Source organism: Zingiber officinale, chromosome 3A (assembly GCF_018446385.1).
Source record: "Zingiber officinale cultivar Zhangliang chromosome 3A, Zo_v1.1, whole genome shotgun sequence".
NCBI classification, from domain to species: Eukaryota; Viridiplantae; Streptophyta; class Magnoliopsida; order Zingiberales; family Zingiberaceae; genus Zingiber; species Zingiber officinale.
The window spans coordinates 17,400,717-17,423,921 of NC_055990.1; the positions used below are offsets into that span (position 1 = coordinate 17,400,717).

Here is a 23,205-nt window from a genome sequence, read left to right on the forward strand (position 1 = left end):
GAGATTACTTTCAATACTCCAATCTGCAATCATTTTACACTTGCTCCAAGAACATGGGGAAAGGGAAGATATCCTTGTTCTAATCCAAATCCCAATAGTTGATGGTTAATTAACAAAGCAGGGCTATTCGTAGGATTGCTGTTCTAACAAAAAATGCTTGGTCTGGTTCTGGAGGCCAATGACAACTCAGATGATGCTGTCGCCTCTCTTCTCCCTAAGGTTCAATCTCAGACTCTGCAGCACTGGAGAACAAAGAACAGAAACTTGTCGGTTAGTTCTCATACAGGCTCCACCGGTCTCTCCTTGAAGCTCTTGAGTGTAATGAAGTCGATCTGGAGGCGCTGATGGATTAGCGTGGAGGTAGTCGATCTGGTCCTTAGATCAGCTTGGAGTTGCCTGATTGGTATGGCTGCCAGGAAGCTCTTGATGTATTCTTTGCAGGATTCCTTTCCATGGCATATGAGCTCATCCTCAGAATTGGAGGTCACAATATCGGGTTCTTCCTGTGTGGCTTTCATTCTCTGTTTGCTAATTGTCGTGGTTTCATCAAACTTGAGGATGTAAGCCTTGCTGCACCCTTCATGAAGTCTTTCCCCAAGTGTCTATTATGTAATAAGCATCGTGCTCGACCTTGAGGATGAAAAAATGGTCATTCCAACTGATAATGTACAAATGAGGATCGTCGGCGGCTGAGGTCTCCAATTCAGCATGGCTGATTTCATCCCAGATCTCGTCAAAAGACTTAGCCTCCTTTAGAAAGTTGAATTCTTCACCATCATCAGCTGCTCCAGCATCAGGATGGAAGAATCCCACAAAGGACTTTGCAGGGACAAGTGAAAGATGTCGAATCTTGGCCTCGAGGACAGTTTCAATGTCAAAGTGTCTATCATGGAATCGGTCCTTGTATGAACAATTCTCACAAAGGTCCCTCCAATTAGAAGAGCCTTCCCGGATAAGTTGGTCTAATTGAGATTTGATAGGCATCACATGGGGGTTAGCATAAAACCAGTCGGCGATGATGGTAACAAGAACAGCACAAGCAGCCTTGCCGGATGTTTGTTCACTCCTCTGGTCGATCGAAGCAAAGAAGACTCGGGTTTGGAGCTTCGACTGACCGTCACGGCTTATTATATCTTTCAGTTCCCATCTCCCTACTACAAAGTTGTCATCACCAAAGTCATGTGCTGGTGAGCAGTTCTCCGATGAATTGCCATTACAGTTCTGCAATAACTTTTGAAGTTATTTGAAAGCTATTATATGATTAAAATGGTGCTCATAGACAGAGCAGAGTAGGCAAGCAAATATATCCAGAATACAGTTTAGGAAATGTAATATTCATGAATTAAGATATATGAATGGTTGCACTAACCGAGGATGTCAATATAAGCAAACAGGGCAAAATATATCGATTTTTGCCTTCAATATCAATGCTGTCCAAGCCTCGGGATGTGGCTATAAAGTTGATGTGGCGAAGATTTCACGTAGTTCTGCAAGACAACAAACGTAGCTAGGGGTGCTAAGTCGGGAAGGGGTTTCCGGCGTTGAACCTCCGACGCTCAAGTCAGTGTCCAGTAATCTCAAGAAATGGGAACTGTAGCTAGGGGTGTAATTGAACCGAATTGAGCCGAGCCAAACTCTTGAATGTTTGAGTTTGACTAGTTTATAATCGAGCCGAGCTCGAGCTTTATTTAACAAATATATTCATGGCTCACGAGCTTATTCGAACTTTTATCGAGCCTAAATAAACTTAATAAATATAAATTATAAATTTAAATATTCATTAAAAATTAAATTATTTATTTATAGGAAATTATAATATTCTTATTAAAATTTACAATTTTATTTTAATAAATAAATTTAATATATGTCTATATTTTTCATAAGTAGAATATAAAATATATAAATTCAATATCAAAATTATTATTTTTTTTTCATTTAAAAGTTGATTCATGAGCTTACTAATGAACAGCTTCACGAGCTAACTGTTGGTGCGGGTAGCACTAACGATCTAACCTAGGTTTTGATGAATGACAAATAGGTTAAGTTAGTTTTGTTGTTGTCTGACACTTTGATCAAGTGTGCAGGAGAAGTCCAGACAGGTCGACGGGCTGACCGGATGTATGGCACGAAGCCCAGCTAGGTCGACGGGTTGACCGGATGGCTGGCGAGAAGTCCAAGCGGGTCGACGGGCTGACCGGACGCTTAGCAAGAAGTCCAGCTAGGTCGATGGGCTGACTAGATAGCTGGCGAGAAGTCCAGACGGGTCGAAGGGCTGACCGGACGTCTGGCAGGTAAGTGAGGTAAGTCACTGGAGGGGAGTGACTGCGAGGACGCGTTCCCGGGAAGGGAACATTAGGCGTCGATCCGGCTTAGATCCATTTCGGATGTCTAAGTCGAGATCGTGACTAGATTCCGGTCTCGGAAAAACGGAATCTAAGTCATACTATTTGTGCTAATTCATACTATTATAAAATGTGCTAATAAACTATTTTGCAAGAAACATATTGCCTCAGACTAACTTTGTTTTGCAGGAAAAGGGAGTTTTCTGGAATAAGGTGGTCCGGGCGCCCGGAGGTCCGGGCGCCGGAAGGCAAATTATATCCAGCCAAGTCGTCGCCACGTGGAGCATCTCGGTTTGAGCAGCTACGTCACATTCCAGGCGCCCGGAAGGAATCCAGGCGCCCGGAGCAACATATAAAAGAAGCCCAGGTAGGAGCTTCAAAAACAGATCTGAGAACTCCTCTACTGCTGGTCCTGCTGCTCTACGTTCTTGCGACGCCAACAAGCTCCGACAAAGTGCTCCTTCGGGTTTTAGTTAATTTCCTTGTCGGTATTTTTTCACTAGCATTTCCTGTACTTATTTTGTAACTATATTCGAATTGATAGTGATTGTCCAACGAAAGTGGTCAAGGACCACGGGCCTTCGAGTAGGAGTCGTCACAGACTCCGAACGAAGTAAAAACAACTGTGTTCATTTACTTTTCCGCTGCGTATTTTAACTCAACTTTTCGAATCGATATTCACCCCCCCCTCTATCGAACGATCACGGTCCTACAAGTGGTATCAGAGCAGGTACCGCTCTGATTTGGTGCAACCACCAATCAGACTGGGGGTGAAACCTTTCCTTTGTTTTTTATTCCTCTTAATTTTTTTTTTCTAATTCTAAACTGGTATATCATTTTTTTTGCAATTAAATCTAAATTGGTGAAACACCAATCTAGATTTGTCTACTATTTTTTGCGTCCCGCACTACTAATCCAAGACCAAGTCTTGGGATTTTTTTTGTCTCTTTTCTTTCGTCTGTACATAGGACTAAAATGTCTCAGACAGAAGGATTCAGCACAGTACGCCCTCCACTCTTCAACGGGGACGATTTTCCGTACTGGAAAAAGCGGATGGAGGTTTACCTCAAGACAGACTTCGACCAGTGGATGAGCATTACGAGACCCTACAAAATTCCAGTAGACAACTCCGGGAATTTACTGGATCCTGAAGACTGGACAGCAGACTTAAAGAAAAAGGCATCAACAGAAAATAAAGCGATCAACACTCTACAGTGCGGATTAACAAGAGAAGAACTAAACAGAGTCGGTCCACACAAAAACGCTAAAGAACTGTGGGACAAATTGATCGAGCTGCACGAGGGAACGAGCGACGCCAAGGTAACAAAACGAGACCTGCTTTTAAATAAAATTTTTAATATAAAAATGCAGGAAGGAGAAACGGCGAATCAGCTCCATGCGAGGATGAAGGACATCCTCAACGGGCTTCATGCGATAGGCTACCAGATGGAAAACAGAGACTTAATAAGGTACGCATTAAACGCCTTTCCACGTAATAGTTTGTGGGCATCAATAGTGGATGCCTACAAAATTTCAAAAAATCTTTCTAAGTTAAAATTAGATGAGCTTTTCTGTGAATTAGAATTACATGAACAAACTAATGCTGGAGCCGAGAAAGGTATAGCTTTATTTGCAGGTTCCACCAAAGAAAAGAAAAGCAAGCCTGAATTTGAAGAAGATTCCGACCAAGACTCCGAAGACGAAGAACACCTGGTGAACTTGGTAAGAAAAATGTTCACCAGGAGAAAGAGGAGCTTCAGTAAAAAGGACCTTCAAAAGATCAGCTCTCCCACAGAACAAAGGAACGTTACTTGCTTCGGCTGCAATAAAAAGGGACACTACAAGAACGAATGCCCAAAACTGAAGTTCGACAAACCGAAGCCAACCAAAAAGAAGGCACTCAAAGCAACGTGGGACGACTCCTCGGACGAATCGGAGGAAGAAGAACAGAAACATCAGAGCCACCTCGCACTGATGGCCCACGAAGCTGAAATAGAAGACGAGTCGGAAGATGAAGACGGGTCTGAACCCGAAACAAGTCACGAGTCCGTACTCGTTTCCGAAAGCCCGAATAAGGTATACTTTAATTTAAACAAATTTTTTTTTAGAATTATTTCCTGTTTAAACAATAAATTAATTAAAATAGAAAATGAAAACAAATCACTTCTTGAGGAAAATCAAAACCTCAAGGAACAAATCAAAAATTCAAATCCAACTCAAGATCTAACACTTGAGAAGGAGAATTTATCATTAAAAAATGAGATTAATAATTTAAAAGAAATGTTAGAAAAATTCACAACAAGATCAAAAAATTTAGACTTAATCCCGAATAATAAAAAAGCATGTTATAATAAAACCGGACTAGGATATAAGTCGAATTCAAATAAAACCTTCAAATCATTAATAACCTAATACAAATCAACCAATCTAGCTTGGGTTCCGAAAGTGTGTCTGACCACACAAGTAGGACTTAATCAATATTATATACCTAAAGAAAAAATACATTATATAAAATCGAATAAACCAAACCAAAATCCAAAATACAAACCTAAATCAAATTCAAAATCTAAACACTTTAAAAATCAACAAAATTATCACCAAGTTAACCATAACTATAAAAAGAATCGACACAAACCTAAAACCAAAATTTAAAATCAATGGCCAATAATTCAGGGGGAGGCTCCAGAATAGCTGGCAACTCCAAAACTAACTTACCCGACAGAGTAACCCAAAACAAATTAACCCGGCAGGGTAATTAGGATTAGAGACCAAGTTTAACTTGAATCATGGTACTGGTGAAGTTTTTGGATGATAGTACGTTAGGGAAACTTGAGCATCGCATGTCTAGAAAGATATGACTTCGATCTGGTGCATTTGGCCAAGTGGAACTGACCGAAGCTACCCTTAAACGAATCCTAACCAGTTAGACCAAGATTTAGTACTAAGCTCCGTGGATAGGACTATTCGGAAAACCTCGAAAGGTTGGTTACTTCTAATGACGTCCATGTGACTCACCAAGCTTAGAAGTTTATCCGAAGAATGCCTGTTTGTAGAGACCAAAACTAAACCTGAATCTAATACTAGTTAAACCAAACTCTGTAATCAAACCAATTTCATCTCACAAAATCACAGGATTCCCTGATTGATAATATAGATCGGGTGAGATGAATAAGACTTAAATTTGCTTAATTAAAAATTAATTTCAAAATTTTATTTTTAAACTAAAAAAAAATTTCAAAATATTAATTTTAAACTTAAAAATAAATTTTAATTTTAAACTTAAAAATTAATTTCAAAATTTTTAATTTGAAACTTAAAAATTAATTTTAAAATTTTATTTTTAAACTCAAAATTTTTTTTCAAAATATTAATTTTTAATTTTAAACTTAAAAAGTAATTTCAAAATTTTAATTTTAAACTTAAAAATTAATTTCAAAATTTTTAATTTGAAACTTAAAAAATAATTTCAAAATTTTATTTTTAAACTCAAATTTTTTTTTCAAAATATTAATTTTTAATTTTAAACTTAAAAAGTAATTTCAAAATTTTAATTTTAAACTTAAAAATTAATTTCAAAATTTTTAATTTGAAACTTAAAAATTAATTTCAAAATTGTAATTTTAAATTTAAAAATAATTTCAAAATTTTAATTTTAAACTTAAAAATTAATTTCAAAATATTAATTTTAAACTTAAAAATAAAATTTTAATTTTAAACTTAAAAATTAATTTTAATTTTAAACTTAAAAATTAATTTCAAAATTCTAATGTTAAACTAAAAAAAAAAAATAATAATAATTTCAAAATTTTAAGACTTAACTTAAATAATGTCTGCTCAAAAATAAAAGACTAACTTTAAATCCTACTTACTGTAGGAAACCAAGTGGATTTTGGACAGTGGTTGCTCCAAACATATGACTGGAGATCACACCAAGTTCACTCAACTCACTTACAAAAGCTTAGGAACAGTTGCCTTTGGAAACAACGACAAACTCAAGGTAATTGGTATAGGTAATATTGAATTAAAATTAGACTTTATAATTACAAATGTTTTACTTGTTGAAAATTTTAAATATAATCTTCTGAGTATAAGTCAATTGTGTGATACTAGGTATAAGGTTAAATTTCTATCCACAGAGTGTTTAATCAAACATCTAGATAATCCTACCATAAGCCTAAAAGGTTTTAGAAAAGACAACATCTACGCCATCAACTTAACCATTTCTTCCATTAAGTGTTATTTAACACAAAAAGAAGAAACTTGGTTATGCATAGGCGGATGTCTCACACCAACTTCAGAAATATAAGTAAACTAAATGGACTTGTGAGAGGCTTACCAAAATTACCTAACTTAGATTCAACCATATGTAATGCTTGTCAACAAGGCAAACAAACTAAATCCACTCACAAACAAACAAATCAGCTACAAACTAACTCAATATTAGAACTTCTACATTTAGACCTTTTTGACTCCCATGGAGTCAAATCTATAAATGGAAACGTATATTGTTTAGTAATTATAGATGATTATTCTAGGTTTACTTGGGTAAAATTCTTAAAACATAAAGATGAAACTTTTGAAATTTTTATAAATTTTTGCAAACAAATTGAAAACGAAAAAGATATTAAAATTAAAAGAATTAGAAGTGACAACGGGGGAGAATTTAAAAATCACAACTTTAACAGTTTTTGTCTTGAAAACGGTTACCATCATGAGTTCTCATGCCCTAAAACCCCCCAATAAAATGAGATTGTAGAAAGAAAAAATAGAACCTAACTTGAAGCTTCTAGAACAATGTTAAATGAGTATAACCTACCTAAATACTTTTGGGCAGAAGCTGTTAGTACAGCCTGCTATGTACAAAATAAAACTCATAACAAAACATTCTTCGAAATGTTTTATAATAAACAGCCAAGTATAAAATATTTTAAAGTATTTGGGTGCCCAGTTTTTATCTTAAATACAAGAGAACACTTAGGAAAATTCTCCTCTAAAATTGAAAATGGAATTTTTGTAGGATATTCCCTAAATAGTAGAGGCTATAGAATTTACAATAAGGTTACCTTAAAAATTGAAGAAACTACTAATGTAAAATTTGAAGAAACTAAGCAAGACTTAGAACTTACACAACCACATGAATTTGTTCCAGAAACCAACCAAACTCTAAGTCATGAAGAAGAGGAACAACATCAAGAGAGTCAACCCCCTAGAACAATAAGAGTTAACCCAAATCACCCAACTGATCAAATAATTGGTGACCCAGACTTGAGAGTTCAAACCAGATCATCCTTTAGAAACCTAAGTCAAATTTCTTTAATTTCAAAAATTGAACCCAAAACTGTGGATGAATCCCTACTAGACCCAGACTGGATTATAGCTATGCAAGAAGAACTAGCCCAATTTGAGCGTAATGAAGTTTGGGACCTAGTACCACCACCTAAGAATAAGAAAATAATAGAAACAAAATGGATATTCAGAAACAAATTAAGCGAAACTGGGGAAATTACTAGAAATAAGGCTAGGCTAGTTGCCAAAGGGTTTAGTCAGGTTGAAGGACTTGACTATGATGAGACCTATGCCCCAGTAGCCAGACTAGAATCCATCAGAATGTTACTAAGTTATGCAGCCCATAAGGGATTCAAACTATACCAAATGGATGTTAAGTCTGCCTTTCTTAATGGACTAATTAAAGAAGAAGTGTATGTAGGTCAGCCTCCTGGGTTTGAAAGTCTAGAACACCCTGATTATGTTTTTAAGTTAAAGAAAGCATTATATGGACTTAAACAGGCACCCAGGGCATGGTATGAAAGGCTAACATCCTACTTAACATCTAAATGATTCAACCAAGGTCAAATTGACCCAACCTTGTTTGTTAAATCATTAAATGCAGACATATTTATTGCACAAATATATGTAGATGATATAATATTTGGCTCAACAAATTCAGATTTTTTAGAAGAATTTATTAATTTAATGGAAAAAGAATTTGAAATGAGCTTAGTAGGAAAATTAACTTATTTCTTAGGATTACAAATCAAACAAACAAATGAAGGAAATTATATTTATCAACACAAATACACTAAAGAATTACTTAAAAAATTCGGAACGGAAAATACAAAAGAAATAAAAACACCTATGACAGTAAACACAATCTTAGATAATGACCCAAATGGAAAACCAGTTGATTTAAAATATTATAGGAGTGCAATAGGTAGCCTACTATACTTAACTGCAAGCCGACCTGATATTTTATTTGCAGTTAGTATGTGTGCTAGATACCAAACTTGTGCTAAGGAATCCCATCTGACACAAGTCAAAAGAATTTTTAGATACTTTAAGGGAACAACAAATGTAGGAATTTGGTATCCTAGGACAAATAATTTTGAACTAATAGGGTATTCTGACTCAGATTATGCTGGATGTAAATTAGACCGCAAAAGTACAAGTGGTGGATGCCAATTATTAGGTTCATCACTTGTCAGCTGGTTTAGTAGAAAGCAACATTGTGTTGCTCTATCTACAACTGAGTCAGAATACATAGCTATAGGCGAATGCGTTGCACAATTATTATGGATGATGCATACTCTAAAAGACTTCAACTTAAATATCACAAATGTAAAAGTATTAATTGACAATATAAGTTCAATTAACTTAACCAAGAACCCTGTGCATCATTCAAGAACCAAACATATTGAAATTAGACACCACTTTATCAGGGATCATGTTACTAAAGGTGATATTGAACTCAAATACATTGAGTACAAATCAAATTTAGCTGACATTTTCACAAAACCACTCCCTGAAAGTGAGTTTAGTAACTTACGTCGAAAATTAGGGATGCGCTCAATAGACTAGGAATTTTAAATTTCAAAAGTGTTTTCAAAAATAATTCTTTCAAATTATAAGTTAAAATTGTGTGTTTTCAAAACTTTCCATTTTTAGGTTTTCAAAAACAGTTTTGGCCTTAGACTAGTTTTGAATCCTTAGAAAGCATGTACTCATAGGACTAGTTTTTGAGCATCTCACCAACACCTTAGGTTTACCTTGCTTGTGTTTGACAAACATAGAAAGGGGTGAGATGCATAGGCCAACTGTCTGGACTTAAGATGCTTATTTCGGTGTATCAGCATAAGTCTGGACGTTAAATACAACTCAGATATTAATCAGATTAAGTTCATCAGTCAAGTCAAAGACTGACTGCTTATAATCAACTTAATCTGACTAACCAAGTGAAAGCTACTATCTTCTGATAGTTAGTTAGTATCTAATTGATTAGACAGCTGTTTAAATTTAGGTATCAAGTTCAGGGGGAGAAATTAATTAAAATTTTGTGTGTTTGAAAAATGCCTTTGTACAGCTATTTTAAAACTGACTTATTTTTAAAACACCAGTTTACAAAAAGCTAAACTAAGTGTTTGAAAAACTTGGAAGTTAAATCTCACCTAATTTTTAAACCCGATTTAAAAAGTTGAATATTTAAACTTATTCAGTTTTGTAACATATGCTTGAAAATTAAACTTTCCAAATTTAGCTTTTATCAAATTAGCCTTAAAAATTTATTTTGGCAAATTTAATCTTACTTGTTTAATTTTTGCTTTGTTTTGAAAAATTGAAGTTGAAAAATTTACCTTTTTGAGAAGTAAATATTACTTAAACTTGAAAAGAAAATTTGAAAATCCTGATTTAAAAATTTTTACACGCTTGAAAAGTTAAACTTGATTAACTTTAATTTTATACTTTTCAAAATTCAACTTGTCTCCCCCAAGTCAACTTGATTTTTTTTCCTTGGATTTAAAAATTGTACTTTTATCTTTGAATTCTGAACCAAACTCAGATTTTTTTCAAGATTAACTGTATTTACTTTTTTAAAGTAACTCTACACTATGATTATTTACCCTTGCTTATTTTTTTTTTTGATGAATGCCAAAGGGGGAGGGTTAGGTGGTTAAGTTAGATAAACCAACTTGAAAACACTAAAACTAACTTTAAAACCGATGCACCTGTTTTTTTTGCGCTCTTTCTTTTTTGCGCTCTTTCACTAACTTAACCAGGTTGTCATTCCATCAAAAAGGGGGAGATTGTTGGTGCGGGTAGCACTAACGGTCTAACCTAGGTTTTGATGAATGACAAATATGTTAAGTTAGTTTTGTTGTTGTCTGACACTTTGATCAAGTGTGCAGGAGAAGTACAGACAGGTCGACGGGCTGACCGGATGTATGGCACGAAGCCCAGCTAGGTCGACGGGCTGACCGGATGGCTGGCGAGAAGTCCAAGCGGGTCGACGGACTGACCGGACGCTCGGCAAGAAGTCCAGCTAGGTCGACGGGCTGACTAGATAGTTGGCGAGAAGTCCAGACGGGTCGAAGGGCTGACCGGACGTCTGGCAGGTAAGTGAGGTAAGTCACTGGAGGGGAGTGACTACGAGGACGCGTTCCCGGGAAGGGAACATTAGGCGTCGATCCGGCTTAGATCCATTTCAGATGTCTAAGTCGAGATCGTGACTAGATTCCGGTCTCGGAAAGATGGAATCTAAGTCATACTATTTGTGCTAATTCATACTATTATAAAATGTGCTAACAAACTATTTTGCAGGAAACATATTGCCTCGGACTAACTTTGTTTTGCAGGAAAAGGGAGTTTTCTGGAACAAGGTGGTCCGGGCGCCCGGAAGGCAAATTATATCCAGCTAAGTCGTCGCCACGTGGAGCATCTCGGTTTGAGCAGCTACGTCACATTCCAGGCGCCCGGAGCAACATATAAAAGAAGCCCCAGGCAGGAGCTTCAAAAACAGATCTGAGAACTCCTCTACTGCTGGTCCTGCTGCTCTACGTTCTTGCGACGCCAACAAGCTCCGACAAAGTGCTCCTTCGGGTTTTAGTTAATTTCCTTGTCGATATTTTTTCACTAGCATTTCCTGTACTTATTTTGTAACTATATTCGAATTGATAGTAATTGCCCAACGAAAGTGGTCAAGGACCACGGGCCTTCGAGTAGGAGTCGTCACAGGCTCCGAACGAAGTAAAAACAACTGTGTTCATTTACTTTTCCGCTGCGTATTTTAACTCAACTTTTCGAATCGATATTCACCCCCCCTCTATTGAACGATCACGGTCCTACACTAACGAGCCGAGTATTGTGAAGCTTGATCTTGGTTTATTTATCTTAACAAGTCTCACTAAACGAGCTTTTATTGAATCGAGCTTCAAATATCTCATGAGTGGTTTGGTTCATTTACACCCCTAATTGTAGCAAGTAGATGTAGACGACAAAATTGTGCATACTTTTTCCTTTTATTATGTCAACATGGTGCTCGTGCACACATCTCAAGGCATAAGCACATCTTCCTAGGTGTCCTATGAAGAGACAGGACACCATACCTTAAGCAGCCATGCAATCCTCTTATGTGACAACCTGGAAGCTTCTAATGTATGATTGCCTACTGGACATACCCTGTTGTCAGCGACACAAACTCCCAAAATGATATGACAAGATACTTGATGGGGTAATCAGCCGATCGGGATCCGTTCAACTGGGCTGGCTCCGCTCGACGGTGTCCTCAGGACCTGTCGACTTGTCATTTTCCTTGTTTCTTAATTGTCGGTGGTTATCCAGCTCAGACCGGACGCAAAGCCTGGTCAACGAGGCCAGCTGCTGCTTATTTCTCTTTATTACCAGAGGGCCATTTTACTTGGCCAGGGCAAAACCCAACTTACTTGTCCACACATCTATCACCATCAACTCGGCCGCAACCTGCCCATTCGACCATACCTGGTCCGCTCAACACGGCATGGTCCGCTCGACGGACTAGGATACCCCACTCAACTTTATCTTTCACGTCAGCCGGTCTTCCTTACTTTGGCTCACCTTTGGTGGGACCCCATATCATCACCGGATCAAATATAACAAAGACAAAAAATAAATGGAAAAATAAGTTTCAGCACCTGCTTAATGCATGCCTACCAAGAATGCAACTAAATATAACTATGAAGAATCACAATTCCAACACAAGAACTAGTGAATAACCAGAATATACCTGTAGAGATGTTGATCTTTCAATAGAGCTTAGTTGACGCCGAACAAAATCAATGTCATCACCACCCTCTGCTGCATTTGATTTCTTTAAAAGAGGCTCCTCTTTATTCTTTGTATATCTGAAGCTAAGCCTCCATGAAAGGATACTTCTCTTTGATGTGTTGGAAATAAGTTGTTCAGACACAAACATCTCTTTCTCTTCAATATGTGATTCACCGGTACCTGAGTTCTGCTGACTATAATAAATCAACCCCTCATTGTCCTTTGTCACCATTCCCGTAGTAAATAATTCCGTCATACAGTTTGCATATGCTAAAGTTCCATAGTTGAAGGATTTCCTTTCACTGGAATCCCCCGTAATAGATTTTACATCTTCATGGTCATCATTGAGTGACTCTATGCCAGAAGAGCACTTTATCCGTGCGGAAATGTTCCTATGAGAAGAATTCTCACTACTGATGTAACCAATCTGACACACTGTCTTCTTGGGTTTTTGACACAAAACTAGAGCTTTCAGTATACCAATTTTTCTATATCCAGGTTTGCTAAGAGGAAATTTATTATTTTCAGAACGGAAAGCATCAGAGATAGGAGGTGAAGATAGAACAGGAACTACATGATTCTGCACAACCTCTGCTGATTCATAGACATTCCTTAACTCTAGTAAGCAACATGTCAACTGTGGCAAAAGAATGTCACATTATCAGTGACATGGAACAGAAATGGTGACGAAAGGTAAAACATGCAGCTTATTAAGAGAACAAAAATTAGATTGTCTTAACCAACAATTGACTTAAAAGATTTATGTCAAAGGTCTGATTATTACTAAAATCACGATAAAATCAATGAGCGCGTACATACTTTTAATGTTGGCTGAAACTCAGAAGCAACACTTGCAGGAGACAAAGGAACAGCAGTCTCAATCTCCTTCCCTTCAGTAGTCAAAGCAAACTCTGCAAGGTTCAAAGAAGCCTCTCCAATCACCGTGTTCTTATTCTTAGTACCTTCACTTAAACCCTAAGAGTGGACATTAAAAAGGTTATTTGCAGGATCTAAATTTTCTATAAAATCTCGAACGTGGCATAGCTTAACTCGAAGAGGGAAATTCATCAAACTGAGGAATAATTTGTCGACAGATAGCACCAAAAAATGAAACGCAGCACAGCAAGGCGCAATATTCATATTGCAGAGACATGATATAAGAAATAATGTCATTCCAGAAATGTGTAACTTGCAAAGTCATTTGCAAATAAAATAGCAAAAAGTCAACTGCAAACTTTAAGTTTGGTGCCATGACCATAGATAGAAGAAACTTTAATTTATTATGTTATTCAGATTTAAACTACTATATCACACATCAGATATTCTTATGAACATGCTCTGAAACTATTATTTTCAGAAACAAGAAGAATTTAATCATTGAATAAACTTTACAATTTCATACTTTAGAAACTCTCATTGTGTTATTCTCAACAAATGCGAAAAATCAGCTATTCCAAACATAATATCAAAAATTTTACATTCAAGTTCTCGTAAGTAAACAAAGATATGCACACAATCCACAAGAGCAATGGAAGACTACATTTTAAGGGGTTTTTTTTTACTCTTCTAACGTTAAGTAAAAAGTGGAAAGAAACCTCCCAATTAATAATTAAGACTGTGAAGTAAATCTGCGCAGGTTAAGATAGAGCGAAAAACATTTTGAAGCACTCTGAGAAGACTACGAGGAATCTAAAATTTGATTCAAACTAATTGTTCAAAGCCTGGATGATGTCCGAATGATATTACTTAAAAGCAATAGGTTTATAGAATCGAAAACTTTGGGAATAACGAAGAAAATAGAAACAAAGAAAAGGAAAAAAGGAAAATTTTTAGGGCAATCCAACTCACGGAGTAGACGGTGAAGGCGATTTCCCAAGGGATGAAGGCGGCGGCGTCGCCCTTGAGGGCAGTGAGGGTACAGGCGATGAGGAATTCCTCGTCCCACACCACGACGCCGCCTTCCCGGATCTCCTCCTCCCGCGTCCAGCTCCGCCTCACCCGGTCGCGCCGCAGCGATTTTAGCACCGTCTTCGGCCCCCTCCACTTCACCTCCACTGCCGCGACCGCCGATTTCTTAGGCATCCCCTCGATCCGACGCACCACCAATCGGACCTCGTACTTCTTGTTCTTCGCTGACCCCCATTGAAGCCACCTCATCATCCTTGACGCAACCGCCATTTGCCGTACACCTAAAGCAATGCCGTGGATACGGAGATCGCTTCTCTTCCTTGGCCGAAGCGTTTGGCTTTTATAGTAATCCTGCCTTTGATGCCCAAGCAAACTGAGTCTCCAAAAACATGAAATACCCAAAATACCCTCAGTCTGTCCCAGAAAGGCGTTGTGTTACACGCCAGAACTTAGGAAAGAGGGGTATTTTAGGAGTAAAACAAGAATTAAATGAAGTCAATCATTAATTAATATAATTTCGTTCATTTTTCACTCTGTTGATTAGATATTATGTCGATTTATTAGATGCTGAAATTCTATTTTCTTCTTAACTTCTACTGCTTTTAGTTGTTATTTTATTTAAGAATTCTATAAAAAATTAATAAGAAATTAAAATAAAGACATCCACTGAAGGAAGGATATGTTTTTTTTTTTAAAAAAAAATAAATAAATGTTGGTGGCAGCAAAAGACGATTTACTCACACAGTCTGTCCGTCAGCCCATCCAGGTTAACACGAAAAATAAATGTCATTGTTGTCCTGTAGAAATTAAATAAATACTGAGTATTTCTTAACTTTTAATATTAAATAAATTATATTTAAATTAGAACATTTGACTCAGAAATAGTATAAAAAAAATTGATAAGGTAAGATAGAATTTGAGGTGATTCATTTGACTCTATACAAAAATAATAAATTAAAAAGTATTGGTAGTAAACAGTCAAAAAGTCTAGTATTTTATGATTGTGCAATTCATTTGAAGGATAAATATATCATAATTAAGAATTAAATTATGGATATCTGAGAAACAACTTAATACCCTTATGTTAGTCATGTACGATCCGACAATAGGAGATGAATTGCTTAAAATTATAAAAATATCTTTCTAAAAAACTTTCGATTTAAGTTAGACAAACATTTAATCAAATTAGAATCAAATAACAAGAGAGTACAAGACGACCGGATTTACTTAATTTGAAATTATCAAATTAGAAGATTGCTATTTCAAGACCATAAAGGCTCACTAGTATCTTCTACTACGAGCGAATCCTCGGAGGTAGAGAAGACTCGTACATGTGTTGAAGACAAAAAAAAATTAAAGTACAGAGTGTGGAAATAAAAGTACATAAAATGTTGTTGAGTTTTGTTCTAAATGAAGAACACCGGAGTTCTATTTATAGTCCACTAGTCGAAAATAATCATTTGCTGACGTAGTGACTTTAGGCACCTGGTCCTGGCCCAGGCGCACCCAGCGGTGCATCTCATCTGCTTGTAGCGGCTATGCAACGATATGAGGATAAAACTTTATCCTAGCTCGGGCGTCTGGAGTGTTGCTGACGTAGACATATGACGTCATCCACAACACAATGACTCTCCGAAGGCCCTGACCCACTCCGAGCGTCTGTAGTTCGGCCACCTGGACTTAGTCCAGGCACTTGGACAAGGTCAACTCATCGTTGACTTTGTCCGACTTTGGCTCTGGTTGCTTAGGTGATTCTCCAGCCATCCAAATTTGAGCTCACCCGAATTCAACTCCGACTTTGTCCTAGAGCATTCTCCCGCTCTGGCTTCTCATTCCTCAGAAGCACTGCCCATGTCCTTCTCGCTCCACCGGTGTACTCTTCTGCAGCTTCTCGTCCCTCGGATGTACTGAGTCCGTCAACTCGATTCCCATGTCATCCTTCTCGTTCGCCGCATTTTTCGCTCGACTTCTTGTGTTGCTAAGTTCCTACACACTTAGACATAAAGATAAAATATACAATAAGATCTAATTTGACTTAGTTGACCATATCATAACCAACCCAGGGTATTTACAATCTTCCCTTTCTGATGTGCATCAACCCAAGTTAAATTAGGGTTAGTCAAAACATAAAATAAGCAATTATTACAATAGTTCAATAATTTGGCAATTATTAGAAATAGGATATTTGTTGTTGGGGTTCAATCAAAGTCTCACATTGGAAAGATTTGGTAAAGATTATGGGGTTAAAAAGATGCATAATATCTCCATTGGCATGAGGCCTTTTGGGGAGAGCCCAAGAGCAAAGCCATGAGGGCCTAGACCCAAAGTGGACAATATCATGTCATTGTGGAGATATATGAGCATCCTTTCTGTCACAACAAATGATATCAGAGTCATGGTACAGACTAGATACAATGTGGGGAGGCCTTGAACGAAGTTAAGGGTGGGCCCGGGGTATGTCAGGTTGACCGGATGTTCGCGGGGAACCCGGAGTAGGTCAAGGTGACCAGATGCTTGCGGGGAGGCCTGAAGTAGGTCAGAGTGACTGGATGCTCGCAGGGAGGCCTAAAGCAGGTTAGGGTGACCGGATACTTGTAGGGAGGCCTGAAGCAGGTCAGGGTGACCAGATGCTCTCGGATAGACCCGAACATGTCAAGATTGACCAGATCCAACTACTTACAGGGAGGTCTGGAACAGGTCAGGATGATCAGATGCTTGTAGAAAGGCCCCGAACTGGGTCAGGGTGGATAGATACTCGAGGGGAGACTTGGAGCAGGTCGGGGAGACCAGATGCTCACGGGGAGGTCTGAAGCAAGTCAGGATGACTTGATGCTTGTGGGAAGGCGAGTATGTCAGAGTGACCGGATGCTCGCAGGGAGGCCCGAAGCAGGTCAAGGTGACCGAATGCTTGCGGGGAGGCCCGGAGTAGGTCAAGATGATCGAATGCTCGCAGGGAGGCCCAGAGTATGTCAACTTAACCGGGTGCGAATGCTTGCGAGGAGGCCCAATGTGGGTCAAGGTGACTAGTGTTAGAATGTATACTAAAAGCCTAGCTTTTGGTATAAAACATTTATCTAGAAATAAGAATCACATTGGTCAAATGTCTACATTTGTGATAAATGTAGTTGTTTAATTAATTTATATTGTAGATAACATGGTGTGTGGTGTCACACACAGAAGATCATGTTATCAGTACCTTATAAATTATAAACAGTAGCTCACGACCATGATGGAAAGGAACAAACCATTGGAAGGTCGTAGTGTAATTAGGTGTTAGTTTATCTTAACTATATAATTACACTAGTACACTAAGAGTGTATTGAGTAGGACCATTAGAGGTCGTTTCTTTTATACTGACTTTATAAAGGAACAAAGACCTCAGTTATTATGGAAGTGTGTGCTCTTAATCCTAATATAATAACAAGCACATATATTTGATATTTATTTCTTTAATTTATCAATGAGTGAGATTTAGTTCGATGAATCAATAAGCCCGATAAGTTGGGAAATGATATCACTTATAGTGTGTGTTGTTGATTATAGAAGGAAACTGTGTCCTAGTAATCTAGGTTGAGAATGTCCCCAAGAGGAGCTCATAAGGATTGTCATGTTAAACCCTGCAGGTGGACTTAGTCCGACATGACGATGAAGTTGAGTGGTACTACTCTTGGAGCTAGATATTAATTAAGTGAGTTGTCAGTAACTTACTTAATTAATGGACATTTGTTATCTTAAACACAGGGAGACTAACACACTTATGATAAGAAGGATCCCAAAAATGTAATTTGGGATTGGTGCGGTAGTTCAATAATAGTTCTCTAGTGGAATGAATTATTATTGATAAAATTAAGTTGTGTGTTCGGGGCGAGCACGGGATGCTTAATTTTATCGGGAGACCAAAACCAATTCCTCCTCTCGGTCCCTATCGTAGCCTCTAGTATATAGAGATTTACACCCACCGCATACCCACCTTCTTACCCATCCAATGGGGCCGGCCAAGCTAGCTTGGAACCCAAGCTAGGGCCGGCCAAGACCAAGTGGATAAGCCATGTAGGTGGCCGGCCAAAGCTTGGGTCCCAAGCTTAGGTGGCCAGCCACTAGAATATTAAAAAGGATTTTTATTAAAATTATTTCTTATGTGGATATCATGATTTTAAAAGAGAGTTTAAAAATTAAAAATTTCCTTTTATAGTTTTCTACAAAAGATTAAGAGAAGAGATTAATCTCTTTCCTTATTTGTAGTATAAAAGGATGGTTTTAATTTTTTGTAAAAACTTTCCTAATTTGTAAATCATCTACATGTTTAAAAGAGAGTTTAAAATTTGAAATCTTTCCTTATTTGTTGATTAAAGGAGGATTTTAAATTTTAAGAAAACTTTCCTTTTTAACCATGTTCATGATTTAAAAGAGAGTTTAAAATTAAATATTCTCTTTTATAAGTTTCTACAAAAGATTAAGAAAAGATTTGATATATTTCCTTATTTGTAGATTAAAAGAGTTTTTAATATATAAAGATAACTTTCTTTTATTCCACATATTTAAAAGAAAGATTTTAATTTATTAAATTTCCTTTTTATAAATCAATCATGAAGGGATAAAAATTATTGGACAAATTTTTTATAAATTTCCGGAAGCAAATAAGGAAGTTTTAATTTTTGTTTAAAAGTTTATTTGCTTGGAGAATTTATGTGGTGGCCGGCCATTACAAATTGAAAAGAAAAATTATTTTTAATTAAATAAATTTTCCTTTTCAATGGCAAAAGAATTAAGAAAGTTTTTATTAAATTTTCCTTATTTGTTAAGACCAAGGATTATAAAAGAGGAGGTAGAGGAGGCTTCAAGGCGAAGGACTCTATTCTATTTTTCTCCCTCTTTTCCTTGGTGTGGTGGCCGACCCTTCCCTTTCTCTTCTCTCCTCTTGTTGTGGCCGAAATCTATCATCTCTTGGAGCTTGGAGGATGTGGCCGGATCAAGGAAGGAGAAGAAGGAGAGAAAGCATGCATCCCTTGGAGCTTGGTTGGTGGAAAATTCTTCATCCTTTGAAAGTTCTCGTGCTTGGCCGAAACTTGAAGGAAGAAGGAAGAAGGTGGCTAGGTGGTTCTCATCTCGGAAGATCGTTGCCCACACAACATCCGAGGTTAGAAGAGGAATACGGTAGAAGATCAAGAGGTCTTTCTAAAAGGTATAACTAGTAATTTTTCTTTCCGCATCATACTAGTTATTTTTGGAAATAATACTAAATACAAGAGACATACGATTCTAGTGTTTCGAATTTGTTTTCGATATAGTGTTCTTTTGTTTTTCTTTTCCTTGTGATTTGATTGTTCTTTTCGGTTGACCTAAAGTTATTTTAGGAAATTAAATATTAGCTTTCCTTAAAAGGTTTTGTCTAGTCGGTGGTGGTTGCTCCCATATCCAAGAAGGCCATGTGCCTCGCCACGTCAGTACTGGGAATCAATTTTGGAAATTAATATTTAATGGAATTAATAACTTAGGTGATTTGGATCAAACGTGTTAAGTTCCGCAGGAGATCCAAGTCAAAACCTAAAAGAACAAATAGATTAAGTTTTGGATCAAACGTGTTAAGCTCCGCAGGCGATCCAAAATTTAATTTAAAAGAACACATGGTAGCTAGGAAAAGGTTCAGACCTTTGTACAAAATTTTTGTACAGTGGAACCTCTAGGTTTTCCGAGTAGCAACCAACAATTGGTATCAGAGCTAGGGTTTTGCCTCTGTGTATTTGGTATTAGTTTAATTATGCACATGTCATACATAATTTAGGTAGGAAAATAGTAGGATGTGCTAACTTTGTGGATGCAGGATCCAACTATTATGGCTTATAGTTATTATGTGTGTGATTGGACCCTTGGACATGTCAATGGCATTTATTGTGTGTGCATGATTGTATTATAAAATACAGCAGGAGCTGTATTTAGTTTTATTAGGATTTTATTTTTTTGATCTAGTTTACATGTACATTCCTTCGAGGAATATAGGATTGAAAAATGTAAAATTCTATTTATGTCGCGGATCGAATCTTGCAAGGCGTGGAACCTTTTTGAGGACCAGAGGCGCAGCGAAACAAGGAGCAAGATGGATGCGACAACTAGACCCGGTGGCGGTGACCAAAGATGGCAGCAGCTAGGGTTGGCGACACACGGAGGACAGCAATAGATAAAAGCCATAATAGTTGAAAATTAGTTTTTCTATTTATTGTTTTTTATACTGTGTTGTGTGTGCTTGTTAGTATGCATGTTAGGTTGACTAGCATAGTCAAAATTCCTCACTTTAAATAACTAAGTGGGAGAGAGATTTATTTTAAATAAATTACACGGTCTCCATTACTGGTTTATAAGTGATGTAACAAGTTTGCGCGTTGGCTCTGAGTGCCTTCCTCCATATCGGATGAGCTTGTTTGCAGATCACTAGATTAAACTTCCATTTTGGATGACTATAGGAAGTTAATTAAGAGCGTGTGATCTTCCCCATCAGAAGGGGCATAATCTTATTAATGGACTTAGTGTCAAGTAATGGTATACACTTAGGCACGTCTAATAGTATCCTCCCCATCGGAGTCACTGCTATTATTTGTGTGACCGAAGAAAACCAACTATTAATTTGTCAAATAAATAGGTTGAAAAGATAATAAAATTAAAAACCCCTCTTACGAATGTTTGATTTTGTATACGTCCACACTATCGTGGCATACAAAATTCACGGTGTTTGAGGTAATTTTATTTGTCATAAAGATTTATTGACAAGGTAATTAATGGGTAAACCCCTCCTCTTACAAATGTTTAATTTTGTATACGTCCACACTATCGTGGTATGTAAAATTCACGGTGTTTGAGGTGTTAGTGAATTTAAATAATATTGTTTGAGGAATCAATGTTATTTTAAATTCAAAAAGTTTTGACCAAATATTTGATCAAAGACAGATCAACTATTTTTATTCGTCATAAAGTAAAGTTGACGAGATAATAAAATTAATGAATAAAATTTCCTCTTCGATTTTGTATACGTTCACACTATCGTGACATACAAAATTCATGGGGATTTTAAGGAGTTGATCTTGACCAAATATTTTTGTGATTCTTAGGATTTAAAATGTTTGTCAATCCCCAAGTAGTCATACTATAGAAAAGACTTAGTAGTCCCAATTGTAATGATTGGAAATAGGACTTGGACATTAAGGTAGACTGTCTTCTTAGAATTAAGAACAATATAGGTGTATTTAATTCATTAGTTGAAACATGTTTAGTGGTGTTATCTACTATAACCTGGAGTGTAGATACAGATGCCATTAATCATGTCTGCAATTCATTGCAGGGTTCCAGGAAACCCGACAAATAAATGAAAATTAAAACACCGTCCACATGGGCACTACTGTAAAAATGGTAGCTGTTGCAGTGGGAGATGTTTATCTTTTGATAAGAATAAAACATGGATTTTTGAGTAATTGTCTTTACGCACCAAGTTTAGAAAGAACTAGTTTTCAGTTTCTAAACTATTCAAAGAACTTGATATTCTGTCTCTTTTAATAACAAAGTTGTTATTAAGAAAAAGAGGGAAGTTATCTGTTCTGGTACGTTGGTTGGTAATTTATAAATCCAATAACTCTCATGATGCAACAAATGGAAATTAGTAACACATCTTCTAACTTTAAGAGAAAGTAACCTTCGGAAATGAACTAATTATATATTTGGCATCTAAGGCTAGGTTATATTAACTTGAGTAAGATTCATTGGTAGCTGATGAACTTTTGGGTTCATTAGTAGTGGAAATCTTTCCAACTTGCGAGTCTTACTTGGAAGAAAAAATAACCAAGATGCTTTTAAGTCTAAGGGGTATGGAGTCAAAGATATGTTGAAATTGGTTCATTATGATTTGTGTGATCCCATGACTATCCAGACAAGAGGTAGTATTGAATATTTCGTCTATTTTATAGACAACTATTCAAGATACAAATAAATTTACTTAATGTACCGCAAGACTAAGTACTTTGATTAGTTCAAGGAGTACAAGGCTGATGCGGAGAAATGTTAAAGTAAAAGTCACTATGGTAAGATCGTAGTGGCAAGTACCTCTTGGGAGAATTTAGGAGTCACTTATCAGAAGTAGGGATTCAATCCCAACTAACTACACCCAACAGAATGGTGTAGAAAAAGGAAGGTATAGGACTCTTATGGAAATAAGTAGATTGATGAGTTATTTAGAATATTACCAAAATCATTTTAAGGATATACTCTGGAAACGGAAATGAATATAGTACCTTCCAAAGACAGAACTCTCAACTCATATAGAATTGCTGAATAGGCGTAAGCCTATTTCGAAGCATATTCGGATTCGGGTAGTCCAGCACATATGCAGAAGAGAGACAATGATAAGTTGGACAGGAATTCACTTGTTTGTGGGTTATCCTAGAGAAATGAAAGTAGGTTTATAGTCTTAAAAATCAGAAGGTCATTATTAGCATCAATGACCGATTTTTAGAAAAGGACTATGTAATAAACCATGTGCCCATAAGAAAATTTGTTCTTAAGGAAATAATAAAAGACATGTCTAATCTAGTACCAACTGTACAAGATGAGATACCACAAGGAAACTGCAACACGTATCACAAATGATACACAATTGCAGAAAGTGCCTTGTCGTAGTGGGAGGGTTGTTAGACAACCTAAAAGGATTCATGTTTTGGGAGAGTTTTTGGACTCGATCCCTGGAGGACATGAACCTGATCTCCGGACATATGACGAAGCACTCCAAGATAAAGATGCAACATCTTGGCAAAGAGTAATGAATAACAGAATTAGAATATATGTATTCTAATAAAATCTGGAAGCTTGTAGAAACACCAAATGATGTAAAAGCCTTTGGGTG

General features: G+C 36.8%; 1 protein-coding gene across 1 annotated transcript; it reads right to left on the minus strand.

Moving 5' to 3' along the window:
- Nucleotides 1-22: 22 nt before the first annotated feature.
- On the minus strand, nucleotides 23-14,615 carry LOC122053573. Its single transcript, XM_042615597.1, has 4 exons — nucleotides 14,265-14,615; nucleotides 13,236-13,391; nucleotides 12,376-13,053; nucleotides 23-1,221 (listed from the first exon to the last, which is right to left on the minus strand). The coding sequence occupies exons 1-4, from the start codon at nucleotides 14,592-14,594 to the stop codon at nucleotides 580-582; spliced, it is 1,806 nt and encodes a 601-aa protein (XP_042471531.1). The 5' UTR covers nucleotides 14,595-14,615; the 3' UTR covers nucleotides 23-579.
- Between the last annotated feature and the right edge of the window lie 8,590 nt (nucleotides 14,616-23,205).